The sequence below is a fragment of the Brassica napus genome, chromosome A10 (assembly GCF_020379485.1).
Source record: "Brassica napus cultivar Da-Ae chromosome A10, Da-Ae, whole genome shotgun sequence".
In the NCBI taxonomy this organism is placed as follows: Eukaryota; Viridiplantae; Streptophyta; class Magnoliopsida; order Brassicales; family Brassicaceae; genus Brassica; species Brassica napus.
Window position 1 is genome coordinate 13,100,064 of NC_063443.1, and position 16,545 is coordinate 13,116,608.

Here is a 16,545-nt window from a genome sequence, read left to right on the forward strand (position 1 = left end):
AGTAATATTTTTTTTTTTTGGTTTTTGTTTGAATAGTTAAAGATTTAAATCAAAACAGGTTGTCTAATGGTGTTTTTGAAGATGGAGTCCTTAAAAAAAAATATTAATTTTTTTTTAAAATTGAAATTGAATCCTTTACTTTTGCCATTTTTATCATGCATCACTTTTGCTGAGACTATCTTCCCATAGCTTCCAAATATCTCTAGCAGCCTTGTTTCGTTGATTGCGTCACTCAAGTTCTTCACGTACAGATTAAACCAACCAACATTAAACTTGACAACAAAATTGTCTTTGTGCTTCTGTTTCAGCATCTCCATCCTTTCAGCTTTTCTCAAAGCCCTTCCAACAAACAACTTCTTCGATCCTAATTACCAAAAGAATGGAGAAACAATTCGATAATTAGTAGACCAATAAACATCTAGAACTCCTTAAATGTAAGACGCGAGATGTTATGCAGTTCAATGTTCACTTGGCAATGTGACGCAAACAAACAAACAAAAACTTGCAGGGAGTGAAAGGTGCTAGAGAGACAAAATCAAATAGAGACAAGATAAAAAGAGTGAAAGTTTTGGACGGAACTATTAGAGAGAGGCCACGAAGTACGCATGCATGTCTTCTCTCTATAACATCCAACGTAATGTCTTTCAAGAAAGAAAACAAACATAAAACTGATATGTTCAAGAACGCTCCTCTCAATGCTCAAAAGAAAAAGAAAAAAAACTTATCAAATGAATAAGTAACAAGTGAACATTCACTTCATCGTGAAATATAAACCAGAAAAGAACTGTAAAATAAACATCAAAAGACTGAATTTTATATAACAAAAAAAACTATAAAATAAAAACATAAGAAGATAATAGAAAGTGTTATGATGCAGAATAGTTATGATACTAAAGGCAAAAGATTCTATATACATTGGAGCAATCAATCTCAGAGAAACTGTAAACGTGAATGAATCTAGAATGTTACGATGTTGTCATCTGAATCGTGTAATCAGATTCAAGAAAGAAGCATTGGCATGAGACAGAGAATAACAGAGGATGGCCCCCATCAGTAATCACTAGACCCCAGATTAAGGCAAATCCTTTGATTGAGCTAACATCGACAGAACATAGATCCATAACCGAACAAACAAACTAAACCCAGAAACACAATCGGTAAAAGCAGATACTTTGCAAATGAAACAAGAGGATAGAGAGAGAAAGAGACAGACTTAGTGCTGGAGCTGAGAGCGAGGCAGAGGAACTTGGGAGATCTGAAAGTAGAAATTGGCAGACGAGCCGAGGAAGCGAGTTTGTAAGGCTGAGATGCCAAAGGGTTAAGCTTCAATGCCATTTTCCTTTTTTGATACGAGGTTTGATGTTCTTTCAGACACGAGCGAGCTCTCTCTAGGCTAATGTTCTCTCTGGTCTCTTAAGGTTGAGTTTCACGATCAAAAAAAACTTGTAAGAAAAGCGATTCATCATCAATCGCAAGAAAACCTAAACTAGAGATGATCGAATCAATACAGAGATTGAATTTGTTTTTTGTACCGGTGATGGCGGAATCGAAGTTGACGTAAGCGTAACGCAGTGATTTGCCGGTGACGGAGTCGCGGCAGAGATGAGCGGAGACGACGGGGACAGTCAAGGAGAATTTGGCGAATGATTTGCCTTTTCGTCTCAAGCTCTGATTTTTTTTTTCTCCCCTTCAATCGCAAATTTTTTTTTTAACAAAACCAAACACAATAGTTCACCGAGCCAACCATTAGACGCCACGTGCACAAGGACTTGATCCTTCTATCTCTTATTTACGGACTGATCCGTCATAATCTTAGCCCAATTATTAATATTATATTCTATTTGGGCTAAGGATTTGGGCTAAGGATTCGTCTTGGACTGCCGTTGCGGATGGTCTTATAGTATAATTTCATCGGACAGAACTTAAAATTTTATTTGATTAATATTTAGTTATATAATTCATGTTTTTAACTTTTTACTAAAAGACTTTTTCACATAACAACACAATATATACATAAATTATCTCTTTTTAAAATTCTATTTTCAGATTTCGGATATTCTTACTATTATTAATTTTAATCAATTATCTAATCAAATAAATTAAAATTTCGTTTTTATTTTTTAATTTAGTTATACATTTTATTCATTAAAGATATAAACAAGATTATATAACCATTCTAACTTTTAATGTGAGAGCTCGATTCCAAAAACTTACTTGGCAAATAATACTATAGATTAGGTATTCGTTTAAACTGTGGATATCCGGACTCGTTTTATGGATCGGTGTTGTGATGTCGGATCGGTGGCATAAATGATGTACAACCTTCGGTAGAGGAAAGACCAACCTCTTAATTATGATGTCGATCAGCACATTCTTTTTTGGCAGATCAGAATCCGTAATTCTACCGGAATCAAGTGATTTAAATAAATGTCTTGATAATTTTCAAACGAATGTAATTCACTATCCATCACATAGCAACAGAAAGTAGGTTTAGTACCTCTACTAGCCACCAATAAAATACTGAAATTTGATTTCTTAAATAAAAATTCGTTTTAGTTTGTTTGAAAATTTTAATAGAAAACAAAAAAAAAGTAATACAGTTTAAACCGGATCTAAAAACATTTTTATGTGAGGCACTAATGAAATTTCAAAATAATAATAAAAAGCCCATAAGTTTTAATATATACTTTCAAGAAAAATGTATTTTATACTTGTAAGACAACAGCGAGAATCCATTTAGAGTATTTCACCAATATATATAGCACTAGCACTATATTCAATATAGCTAAATAAAAAACTAAATAGAAAAAAGCTGAATCAATTACAAAGATGAAAGTGGTATATGCGTTTTATAAGATTTTAAAGTTTGTTATTGAAGATATCACCACCCTCACTCTCCTTTATTTTCTTTTTCCTTTATGATAAAAAAAAAAGTTTCAAAATTTGCGTTGAACGAAACTCTAATATACACAATTTTTTTCGTTGAAAAGAAACTAATATATTTAAATTTTACATTTTTCAAAAATATACTAAAATTAACATTAATATACCTCATCTCATTTTCATATGGAAGTAGAGACAGGGCCGGCTCCTTGGGGGCCACAGGACAAATTTTTTTTTTACTTTTAAAATTTATATGCATATAATGTTTAAAATATTTTTAAAATTTAATTAGTAATATTTTGTATATTGTATTGAAAATAAAACTATATATATATATATATCAATAATTTTGGATCCTTTTCAATTTTATTTATTATATTTATATTTTTTTATATATAAAAATATAGATGTATATAAAAATTGGGTACCTTAATTATTACTATACGGGGGGACACGGGTTTGTGCCCGGAACGGTTGCACCGCTTAACCTTCTTTGTGAGCCGGTCCTGAGTAGAGAAATACTCGATTTCCTTCCGTAATAACGTGGAGATTAAAATTAACATTGTAACTAATTTGTATAGAATTTTAAATTTTTAGTCCTTTGTCAAAAAATGCTCTTTTAAGTTTTTTCAAAAAAGAAAAAAATTCATTCGAAGTACATCGGCGGGTAAGCTAATGGCTTACTCAGAGGCCGGCAACCGACCACTACCTACATAATTACTCTTTTTCAAAATATAATTTCATAGATAAACTTTTTGTCCCACTGCAATCAAAGTTAAATGTACCGGTGCCTAAAATACCACCGTTGTAAGAGCATTTCCAAAAAAATATTTTATAATTTCAAATATGAAGTTTTTTTGTTCTCCAAAAATAAATTTTAAAACTTCAACTTTAGAGTTTCAAATACTGAAACTTCATATTTTAAATTTCACTAATCAAAAATTCAAATTTGAATTTTTATATTTTTGTTTGCAGTTTAGTCCGTACAATTACATATCATATTTATGATTCTTAAACATATTTTTGTTTTAATCATTAAAATTTTATATTTCATAAATATTTTTTAAAAAACTTTATACTTTAAGTTTTACACATAAAAATTAAATAAAATTTTAAAATATTTTAAAACTATATTTAGACAACAACAATATACAAAAGAAACTTAGCAAGAAAAAGAATTTAAAAATACATGAAGACATAACTATTACTCAAATTTAAATATTACAACAACACTAATATTCATGTAGCCTCCACAATCTCCAAAATATTGTCCAAAACAAATTTTATGTAACATAAGATGGTTGTTGTTTTTATTGTCTTTTTCATACGATTCTTTCTTTTTCATAGCAAATGTTCATGAATATTAATATCATCGATAGAAGTTAAGTCTTTTAACAATATTTTATTTTCTTATTTTACTTTCTTACTCAAATCTAATGTTCATACAAGTACTAATATCACATGATTTCACGTAGTGCCAGAAAGCAGCCGTTGTTTGTAGTCCATATAGATGCGGAGCTACATGTTTGGTTTACATAGTCTATATGAGCATGTTTCGTCTAATGACTGAAAATATAACCTGATTTTAATAATTTTTATCTCCTAATATACAGATTAAAAATAAAAAAACATATTTTACTCAAAATTCACTAGTTGCTCATATACGCATTACACAAATAATTTTATGGAATAAAATGATATTTTGCTTGAAGTATAATATTAATTATGTATTTTTATTTAAAACTTTATATTTTAATGTAAAATTTATTAATTAATATTGTTGTAATGTTTTATATATGGGCTAGAAATTTAAAAAAGTTTTATGAATTTAAATTAATTATGACAAATATAAGGCCATAGTATAAAATACAAAAAAATTTTGAAGTTAGGTTTGAAGTTTTACTTTTGGAGAAAAACACTATTGAACTTCAAATATAGAATTTTGAAAACTTCAAAAAGAGTTTTTTTTTTGGAGATGCTCTAAAAGAAACAAGTTTATTATGCAGTAATAAAAATTAAAAAAAAATACACGTTCATAATAAAATTGTGACACAAATATCGAATGTTTTAGTTATTAATCATGTTGATATCTGACCAATAAAAATCATAAAAATAGAAAATAAAAGAACGCACTAGTTAATAGGCTATATTGATACTCGTATATAGAATTGTGCATAATATCTAGATCCGAAATTTTAATCTGATTCTGATCCAAGAAACCTAAACTCAAGTTCGATCTAATATATATATATATATATATATATAAATATCTAAATGTGTATTGAATTATAGGAGTTTGGTTGACCGAACACGATCGGATAATATCCAATATTTTGAAGTTAATCTGAATATATTCAAAATTATATAAAATATTTATTTTAAACATACTTTTTCATAAGCCTATTTTCTTAATATATATATATATATATATTTTTTTTTTCTTTCTTAAACCCAAACATGTCTCTCGTGTTGATATTTTATTTGTTTTGTTTATTTGAATTTTATTTTATTTTGGGATATTGACGTTAGTTCGAATACAAATATAAGTTTGGACAGAGAAAATTCCAAAATATGTAAATATTATATAGGTTTGAATATTTAATGCATAATTAGGATATTCAGTTATATCCAAAAATACTCAAACCTATAACTTACCAAACTGAAACTGATCTGAATATGAAAATAGTACACTTTTAATCAAAATATCCAGACCGAACCCTAATAGTAGCCAGATGTCCATATTGTGTTCATTAATAACTAGAGATAACTTCAAAATACTAAGGGAAGAAACACAACAAGTCTACTACATGAGATAGAAAAGCAAACTAAACCAAACACGGGAGAAAAAGTATCATACTCCAATATTCCTAATTAGGAAAAGAATGATCGTACTCAAAATTCCTAATTCCGCAATTTCTTATTTTTCTACTATTATTACATTTATTATCTGTACTCCTACGGTCCTACCTAGACATGGACATAAAATTCAGAACCCAAATCAGAACTAAACTCGAACAAAAAAAATCCAATTTATATATAATCAGAGATAGAAGATACATATATGAATTGATCCGGTATGATTTTACAAAACATGTTTGAATCCAAAATGATTGAATGATTGATTGTTACAACATGAATTTTAAGATGCAGCACAAATTATATTCAAATCCGAAGTGTTGTTAACACTTAACAGCTACTGGTCCATATTATAAAATATATAATGGAACTTGGTAGGAAGATTAACTCGAAAATTCCAAAAACGGACCGAAATTCAATTCCTATCAAGATATAGCGCATTGATTCCATATGATTTATTAGGTCTTAGCGTTCGGGTTTTCAGATTGGATTGGGACCGGTTTCTTTCGGGTCCAGATCTTTCGAGTCCTAAATATTAAGATCCAATAGACACTTGGAAATTTTCGAGTCGGGTTCGGGTCGATTCAGGTCTATAATTAAGAGGTTGATTGTTTGCAGATTCTACATTAGATTTTGGTTTTTGTTTTCTAGAATCTACTTTTTCTCCAATCAAAATTTTGATAAAATAGATTTCCTATTTTATAGGGAAACCAGATTCTAACTCTTTTACCATTTCTCACATAAAAACCAAAATCCAGATTTTATGAGTTTCTATTTGTATCCCACGATTACTTTTTTCTTCTGTTTTTTTTGAACAAAGTATTAATTATATTAATATAAAAAAACACATCAATTTTTATAAAACTAACACAAACTCACGAATATAATCTTCTCTACATATCAAACTATTAGAGTTTTGTTTATTTAAATGAATTCCACAATAATTTAATCATATTTTACACCATAAATCTTAAAGTAAAATAATTATTCTTTTATTATAAATATTATATATTTATTAATCTATAATTTATTTTATTCTAAAAGTCGATATATAATGTAATATTTTATGATATTTAAATTAAATAAATTTAATATAATTTAATCAAATTTATAAAAATATATTCAAATTTTATTTAGTCTTTCAAATAATAAACTAACTAATAATTGTGTACTATTTGATATGTCCAGAATCAAATAGCACTTAAAAATATAAATATAAATATCAATTTATAATATTTTAATTCAGGAATATTTTTTAAAAAAATATATAAATAATTTTAAAATAATTTATAAAATAAATAAATGTATTTTACGGGGTGATATTTTATGTTTTATATTATTCCTATAATAAGTAATATTTTATTAATTTTACTAAAAATCAACAAAATAATTTATTTACCATTTAAATTGAAATTCTAAAACAATGAGTTGAAAACTACTAAGAATCAAAAATATATTTTGTTTAATTATTAGATAATTTTATGTGTGATTTAATAATATTATTCTATATTTTTTTCAAAAAGACATTTTACTATTAATCATGTTTTCATTTTTTTTAATTTTAAAAACAAAAACCAAAAACTAAAAACCAAAATCTAAAACAACCATTCATGCTTTTCAAAAAAACCAGAATATACTGCAAAATAAAAAACCAAAATTTAAAAATTAAAATCTAAAAACCAAAAACCAAAAACCAAAATCCAAGAACCAGAAACCAAAATCCAAAAACTAACAAAACAATCATCACCTAAAATACCCATAAAATACTCATAATTTTTCGAGCCCATATCGGATCCGGGTCGGGTTTAGGTATTTGAAAAGGACTTGACATACCCAATTCCATCAAAATTTAGTTGATATTTGTCATATATATTTAAAATTTTACAGAATAACTTAAATGAAACTATTAATAATTGAAATATTTTTTTAAACTCTAAATTTTATATTTTAAAGCTTCATATTTCTTAAAAATGTTACAAAATAATAACAAATGTTGTTAACAAATGATATTTCAACTAAATCATAAAATAATATATATAAAATAGAACACTCCTTTTTTGAAACACCTTTTCCAATCTATAAAATATGTTTATATTTATATAAAACTTTATTTTTCAATAATATTATACAAAATCATATAGAATTAATAAAAAAAATTATAATTTGATTTATAAACATCAAATTCTACACCAAAATTTTTCATCTCCAACCACAATACCAAATTCTACACCAAAATTGTATTTTTGATTTTTTATACTATTGAGTTAGAAATTTTCTTATTACTTAATATATATATATATAAATAAAATTATTATGTAATTATACTGTACAAAAATGTATGACACTAAAGTTTTAAAATAAATTATTATTATTTTTAAATATAATAATATTAAAATAATAAACTAAAATAAACTATTCCAATATCTGTAATTATTTAATTACTATATAATTATTTATCTATTTTTTTGTGTTTATCTTGCCACTGCTATTTATTTAGTTAATATTTTATTAATAAAAGTAAGTGAATAGTGTTTGTGAATAGTAACGCACCATCAGTAGCACTAAAATTGTGAGACTTTTGCTATAGGTTGGAGAAGTTTTGGTGTAGAAATTATACTATAATAGTGTTTTAAAGTTGGGTTGGAGATGATGTAAATTTGAAATTTTAAAAAGTAACTCGAGACTATGACTGGAGACTAGGGCTGAAACGGATTCAAATATCAAAATTATATATATCCGGATATATTTCACAATTCAAATCCAGATATATGGTTTCTGAATATCTGGTTATTAGGTATTTGTTTAACCGTTAAAATGTATGTGGATATCTGGACTCGTTTTATGGATCGGTGTTGTGATATCGGATCGGTGGCATAAAAGATGCACAACCTTCGGTAGTGGAATCAAGTGATTTAATTAATTGTCTTGATAGTTTTCAAACGAATGTAATTCACTATTCATCACATAGCAACAGAAAGTAGGTTTAGTACCTCTCGTAGTCTAACCAATAAAATACTGAAGTTTGATTTCTTAAATAAAAATTCGTTTTAGTTTGTTTTAAAATTTCACTAGAAGACAAAAAATGTAATACAGTTTAAACCGCATCTAAAAGCATTTTGGAAAAATTGTTTTTTTAGACAAAAAAAATTAATATGTCCCGTTAGACTAATTTCATATACTTTACATTTTATGTCGCATTAGACTAATTATTTTCAAAAATACAACAATGACTTAAAATTTTAATTATAAATTTAAAATTACAATTAACAGAATAATTTTTAAATATTAAAATATAATAAATAATTAAAGGAATTAAAATAAAAAAAATATTAAAATCTCCAAATAAAAAAAAAAAAAAATTTGGTCAAAAATCCACCTCTCTCTCTCTCTCTCTCTCTCTCTCTCTCTCTCTCTCTCTCTCTCTCTCTCGTAAGCCGACGTCGTCTGTGTCTCATTCTGGCGACGACGATACCGGCTAAAATCGAAGAACATTCCGGCCCTCGATCTCTTTTTCTCCGACTCCACTCCGGCGTGGGAGTCAAGTGTATGAGTATCTGGGATAGAAGAGACTCGCACTGGCAGGGAGAGGGCTTCTTTCTGCTGTTGAAATTGGGAAGTCTATGCATGGGACAAGAGGATTTCATGGGAATGTGGGATTGCTTGGGTTATAATACTGCCCGAGCGATTACGAAGAGTGTAATTACTAATTAGAGAAGCACACTTTCATATGAATAGCATCCGGACACAACACACAAATTTGATAGAGAAGATGACGATAAGCCTGATACATAGAAGAGATGATAAGTCAGATACATAGAAAAGTGTTGACAAACCTTGATAACAATGCCAGGACGAGTGACTCGGGTCAGATGGAAACAGAGATTAAAAGTAGCGTGCTGGCTCTGCCTACTCCGGCTCAGTGGCCTGTAGGTAACACAAAAGGATTGATCAACCTGAGCCGTGTAGGTTCGAGGGCAGAGCGTACTGAAGCTTGGCGGTGAAGAAAGAAGCATAGATGACTCTTGTTTTGCATGTGTTAATGTGGTTCTGTTGATGTCGTTTCGATTCTTTTTGTCAATGTTCTAAATTGGCTTCGTCTGTGTTAAACCGTCCAACACCAATGCTTAACCAAACTTGTAAACCGTTTTGATCCGGCTTGCTATTGTTCGTAAAAAATACAAATTAATTGCATATATGGGGATCAAATTAATATGCTATATATCGATATAAATTTTCTATACTAGTCAATAAGATTGCAATATTGATGAATAGCGCACAAAGGAAAAGTTTAGATAGTTGAAGGAAAAATTTAGATAGTTGAGAAAGGGTTTAAAAGTTGGTTATTCGAAGGACCAAGGGACCATTGCAACTCTCAAGAGAAAGTGCATGACAAAAGCATATTGTTGAGGAGAATATAGGTATAGTTGAATTCAACATTGCATAGTGTCGTGACTTTTTCTAGTGGGTCTAGAAAGTTGCACGTCAGTTGCATACTTAGTAGTTAGTAGTATACACGTATTTGGATACGCCTTTTCCAATAACGATTCTATAATAAAAAACTATACGTACTTAATGTACTTCTTTTGCAATAAAAAAAAGCTTCAAAATACTAAAATCTGACCACTGATTAAGTTATTCTTTGGTAGGAATAATAAATAAGTGATGATATTTTGAATCAACGGCACTCTGTTTAAACTTATATAACACCTCTTTAACATTTTGTTAATTTGATCATATAAAAATATATACATATTAAAAATTTATGATCTTTTAAAGTCACAATTTTTTTCTGAATACCAAAAAATTCCGGATCAAAGCCCATAATCTTTGTAGGACCGAAACCACAACATATAATATCTAACTGTCTCTAAACTCACTTTTTATTTGATAACGCTGAGGATAGAGTCGATCTATAGAAAAAAATTGATCAAAAATTAAATAGTCTACAAGATTTACATATCTAAAGCTTTGTAGTTTTTTTTTTTTGCTATGAAAAAAATAGATGGTTTCACATTTTTGCTAGAAACCTAAGCATTATAAATGGTTTTTCCCAACATGAATTGAATCCAAGTGGCGGTAGTTACAGCCACAACTCTTTTACCACTATGTCAACTCAACGTTGCTTGAGCTTTATAGTTATATAAAAAATGTTAAATCTTTAATCATTCATTATAAATAATTTAATAATTAGTATTTCTCCACATATTTGGATTAATTGCCACCGGTTTGGCTTGATGTTGTCAATTTTTAATCTTTATATCATGGTTGAATAAAAAGAATAGCGATAACACATCTTTAGAATCATGCACTATATTGAAAATCAAATCTTGAAAAAAAAATCAACTAAGTAGCTGGGTCCCCCGTGAAGTAAATCATCACACTTATGGTTCTCGAGGAACGCCTCCCGACGAATAAACCAACAGCTTCACGTACTGATGAGGCTGAAAACACGAGATATAAAAAATTTCTCAAATGTATAACTGCAGCTTGCACTTTTAACGTCTGCTCCCATTTCGTTCGCCGCTACTACGACATGCACCCCTTTTCTCGAATTTACGTGAGTTTTAGTTTTTCTTATGATTTTTGTACAAAGTAATAGCTTTTTCATGGAAGAATTTAACTGTTGTTTCTGTTATGATAATAGCTTTTTCATGGAAGAATTTTGGCTATAATGCTAATAATGACTGGACCATATAACATATTTTAACTGTTGTTCGTTCACACCACAAATAGGATATTTACATTGTAGTTTTATTGAATGGTTTCCAACGAACGTCGGGCTGTTCTTCTTTCAAGCAAATTAGTAAGTGGAGCGAGCAGTTAGTAGTAAATAGTAACATAATGCAGCAAGAATCAGAATATGTAACATTTATCAATAATATGGTTTAAGTTAAAATTTATTAATCTAAAATTTCGTAAAACATTGTTAGTGTTTTCAAATCGATTCTCTTGAATTTTCACAAAAAGATTCTTTTGGTCTAGTGATATTTCTAATCGTTATAAGTCTTTTATACTAGGAGTAAAATGCTTATTCATATACGTATTTGGATTATTCGATTTCGTATAAACTAGCTAGGAGACATCACTCAATGGATAGGGTATCCGTCAATCGCTAACGATTAAATCATATTGTGGACATTAATAACTATTCGTGTAAGAATATTCGCAAAACCTTTATTGTCTATGTGTGTTGGGGTATATAATAAAGATATAGATAAATGAGGTATCGAGGCAGATGTTAGTGGTCATTGACCAAGTGGAAAGGTTCAGACAGGGCTCCAAGGACCACCGTTATGTGGATGTTCGTCACACATCACAACGTATATTTAATCAGGCAGACTAATTGACTAAATGATATAATAAAACAAATAAAATAAAATTATTATCATTAACTACGTAACTCATAACAATTATTCGAACGCACAAATTATAATGACCAAATAAAGTTGCTTTTTCGATACTCAAGTAAACTCTTTAATTACCGCAAAACAAATACTATATTTAACGAATATCATAACAACCAGCGTTTTTTTACAAATGCTATTAAAAACACCATTCGACCTAGCTAATAGTGAAAAATAGAAGTAACACAGTTTTTTTTCTATATAATACATAAACATCTTGGTTAATACTTCTTCAGTCACTTTGATACCATCAACTCCGTTTTTGTGTTCAAACAGAGAACTTCGACTATGAATTATATATATAAGCAGTTTACTTGTTAAGACATGTATATGTGCTTAGATATTTTAAATCACTAGGAAATAGAATATCCAGCCCATTGTGAAACGGGTTTAACGAGAATGACCGTTCCGCATTAACAGACCTACCTACTAGCACAACTAGCACAGCTGCCAAGCTCGTGTACCATTAAATATCTTGAAACAACCAAGTAACTATTGTTGACCGATACTATTATTGATATTTTCATTCACTGCGGATACTTAGAAAATGCGGTGATGTTGTGATGAGTCTCCATAACGCCTGGCTATTAGAGAATAGCAATATACTATCATGCAATCATATTATGTGGTTGAGGATCACGAGGCTCCCACAAAACAACCAATCACATCGAGTCAATATCTCGTGGTTTGCTACTATTGGAAGTTCAATGATTTTTTTGTCCAGAAAAAGTTGTAATCTCTAGAAAGCTTCCACGTTGTTACAATTTAAACTTCACCTATTGTCGCTCTTTTTCTATCAAAACCTAAATAACAAAAGAGTTGATGCATAAGAAATCCTCTGTTTTTTAAAATGTGTGTTCTCTAGTCATTTAAATATTTTTATACAAAGATGCGATATTTTAAGGAAAAATCAAATCAAGAAGTTTGAAAAGAGAAATGAATGGTGGCATGATTCCATAGTATAAAATATAAATAATACTAGTCCATATAAAATTATTTGGCTGTGTCCAGATAATTATAGCCATCAAAATTGGCACCACTTGGTCGCCCCTCTTTATTCCATTCTCTTCATCCTTTGTGTATTTTTCATATATAAAATATTAATGTATTTATTGGAGATGTAGTATCATGATATCAGTTCATGCAGTATAGTATTTAACAAGCTCCTAGAAATGTGATTTCAGCAGCGCGGTTAACATTTAATGAAACCAACATATAGATGCATCATGCATGCTGTCTATGTCATACGCCATCATTTGCAATATTCTGCCATTTTTGTAGTAAAATACCAAAATGAATTTCACTTAAGAATAGATCAGTATTAAGTTCTATAGGTTTATGCTATGCATAACATAAAACTATAGTTGTTGAGGTATAAATAATTAGATTTAAGATACCTAATTAATGCTAGTTATTATACATATATATAAACAACCTAAAACGTAACCAAAATTAAGATATCTAATTAATGTAATGCATGCACAACAAAATGTATTATGTTATATTAAAGCAAATATTAAATCATTACGGTTACTAAAGGAAAACCCAAAACTCAATTTCAACATTATTATTCAGTGTTACAGAATAATATAAAGACCAGAGTCATCACCATCGTCAAATTAAATGGAAAACAAAAGTAATACATGTTAAACAATTAATCCGATTCCATTTGAACATTAGAATATAACATATATTTTATCATTTTATTCGAGTATGTTCCTCCTAACGAATATATATTTGACAATACCATCTTCCCGTTCATGCCCATCTCGTGTCCTCTCTACCTCTCTTACAACCTAAAAAAAAAACACATACACACGAAGAAGAGAGAGCAAACTCTCCTTCTCTTTCTTCCTCCACCAATGGCAGCCTATAGAAGCTTTCATCAAATATTCGAGAACCCAATACAAAACAAGACTCCAAAGTCTTTTCTTGATACACTCTCCTCTTCTTCGCCTTGGAACCCAATCCCCATCAAAGGGTACCACGTCACTGACCACGACGAAACGCCACCGTTTACAGAGATATTCGGTGAGCTCCACTTCAAGGAATCATCCTCAACCGAGAACAGCAGTCTGCAGCTGTGTACCGAAGGTCTAGGGTCAGAGAGTTATTACGACTTGGAAGATGGAAAAGTCAACTGTGACGGTAACGGAGAAGATGAGATTGAAGTAAAGGGTAAAGAAGAAAACGGAAGCAACGATGAGGAGTGTGGACCACAGGAAAAGGAACGGAAAGAGTATCCGCCGGCGATGACGAGGATGAGCTTCAAGACGTATAGAGAAGAAGGGAGGCTTGTGTTGGAAGAAGTTAGGATTCCGAGGAGAGAATTTCTTCGAGCCAGCCGTGAAGACGGTAGACTCAAATTGAAGCTGGTTCAATCCGATGAGGATGAAGATGAGAAGAAAGATAAACCGGTCTGATTTGTATCCTTAACTCCCTATTACACAAGATCAGTGACAGTAATAAACGTACAAATGTTAAAAACCTTTGTTATGCGAGTTTTGTACTTAACTAAACTTAAGCTTTTATCGCTTAACTATGCCGTTCTATAATGTTACCAGTGCCAAGGTCGAATATTCCTTTTTAAAGATTAGATTTGTTTTTTTTTTATTAAAAGGTTTTGAAAATCTTTAAATTAATTATAAGCAAAGACAGAGGAAGTATGTTATGTGCCACATGGAGAATAGTTTTAGAAATTTATCAACAAGAAATGTAAATAACCTACAAATATTGATGTTACATTTACATCACTAAGAATATTTTTATAAATTTGTGTCATGACTTTTTATATAATTTTGCACACTCAGAAAAAAAAAATTTAACATTTTTAACGTTGCCATTTCCTAGGCCAGCGCATAATCCAAAAGTATTTTTGTTTTTTGATAACCAAAACCTAACGTGTGAACCGGACATACATTATTTTGTACGTGGCTATCGTAAGAAGGCCAGAGATGGGCCTAAAGCTATTAAGCCCAACGTGAGCATCTCTTAGCCTAAAGCTATTAAGCCCAACATTTTCATTCTTCATCAAAATTAAAATTTATTTTCTTACATAGATTTTATTTATAAAATTGAATGAACAATCTTTTTTTTTTTTGTCAAACGAATTGAATGAACAATCATTCTAATTTATTTGAAATAATAATAATAAATTATGGAGTTAGTACAAGCCATGACGTCATTTCATTGACAATTTAATTGAAGTCACAAACAGTCAAACAGATCGTTGAGTTTGTATATCCCCTGACCCCACGCATGCAGCACGAGTCAAACAGATCGTTGAGTTTGTATATCCCCTTGTCGTAGTGATCAGGAGAACAGGTCGTTACTCGTTTCGTCTGTGTAATCACATGGTCGAGACTTACTATTTATGATTATTTTTAATTGATTAGCCAAAAATATACCTGAATTTTCTTTTGGACATTGACTTTTTCTTTTTTGCTTAAACTAACATTTTCTTATTGTTGTTTTCTTTTTGCTTATCGATCCCCAAGCATACGTTCAAATTTATCCATAACCAGTTTCACTAATTAAGAGTATGACATCAAAAAAAAAAATTTATTTTATTAAATTATGAACATGACTAGTTGATAAAGGTTTTTTTAACGCTAAATATATTATGTTATTACAAACTCGTAGAAATATTACAGATAATTCTATAGCTAATAATTTTATCTACTGCATAACCTGAGCCGTTGTATCGGATCCATCCTTAACGGTACTTCTTGTGCCATGCTGCAAATCTGTTGTAAGCCGTTTCTGAAACACCCGCCCCTTCCCCATTTCCAACCGGGGTTCCTGGGCGCGGGGTTTAGGACACACATGTCTACTTTCCCGACATCTCCGTGTGTCCCGTTTCTGGTCCCATGAGTTTCAAGTGTGTTTCCTTTCTTACCGCTGACATTTCGACTTATAGTTCTGCAAAAGAGAGAGGGAAAAAGAGGGGTGAGTATGAATACTCAGTGAAGTGATTCTAGACCAGTCTCCCCCATGAGCTCTTATACTGCTCAATGCGAAACGAGAACCGACTAGTCACTACACCCATTTCTTAACTAGCTATTATAGTTCCATTTCACGAAATCAAGCATTGCAATGAACTCAGTCATCACTCAATTCACATAATTCGGTTTTTTTATAATTAAAGACTCCCATCATCCTAGAACTCTAGGACCTACACAGCTCAAGCGGACCAACCCTCCCCTTTTCTTGCTGCGTTCCTGTGGAGCCGCCTGCCCTGGTACACTCGGCATCCAGTTCCCTTGTGATGTGCCATGGGGTAGCGCACCGGGCAAAACAGACATGCATGGTTTGATCATTGGAAGCAGTAATGATATATGTTCATTGTTTGACTCATATCTGCTAAACCACGAGGCTTTTACACATGAAATCACTTGGAGAA

At 30.2% G+C, this 16,545-nt stretch overlaps 1 protein-coding gene and 1 long non-coding RNA gene across 2 annotated transcripts; one reads left to right on the forward strand and one right to left on the reverse strand.

Annotated features, from left to right (window-relative positions):
- Positions 1 to 21: 21 nt before the first annotated feature.
- LOC125579223 lies at positions 22 to 1,735 on the reverse strand. The gene is made up of 3 exons (XR_007317219.1): positions 1,533 to 1,735; positions 1,214 to 1,412; positions 22 to 364 (listed from the first exon to the last, which is right to left on the reverse strand). It is a non-coding gene; the product is annotated as an uncharacterized LOC125579223 (long non-coding RNA).
- Positions 1,736 to 13,682: 11,947 nt separating this feature from the next.
- On the forward strand, positions 13,683 to 14,739 carry LOC106370417 (protein FAF-like, chloroplastic). Its single transcript, XM_013810425.3, has one exon. The coding sequence runs from the start codon at positions 13,904 to 13,906 to the stop codon at positions 14,564 to 14,566; it is 663 nt and encodes a 220-aa protein (XP_013665879.2). The 5' UTR covers positions 13,683 to 13,903; the 3' UTR covers positions 14,567 to 14,739.
- The last annotated feature ends 1,806 nt before the right edge of the window (positions 14,740 to 16,545 follow it).

Bases quoted from the DNA above. Each gene is read 5' to 3' on its own strand.
- LOC106370417 (XM_013810425.3), top strand. From the start codon at position 13,904: ATGCCCATCTCGTGTCCTCTCTACCTCTCTTACAACCTAAAAAAAAAA.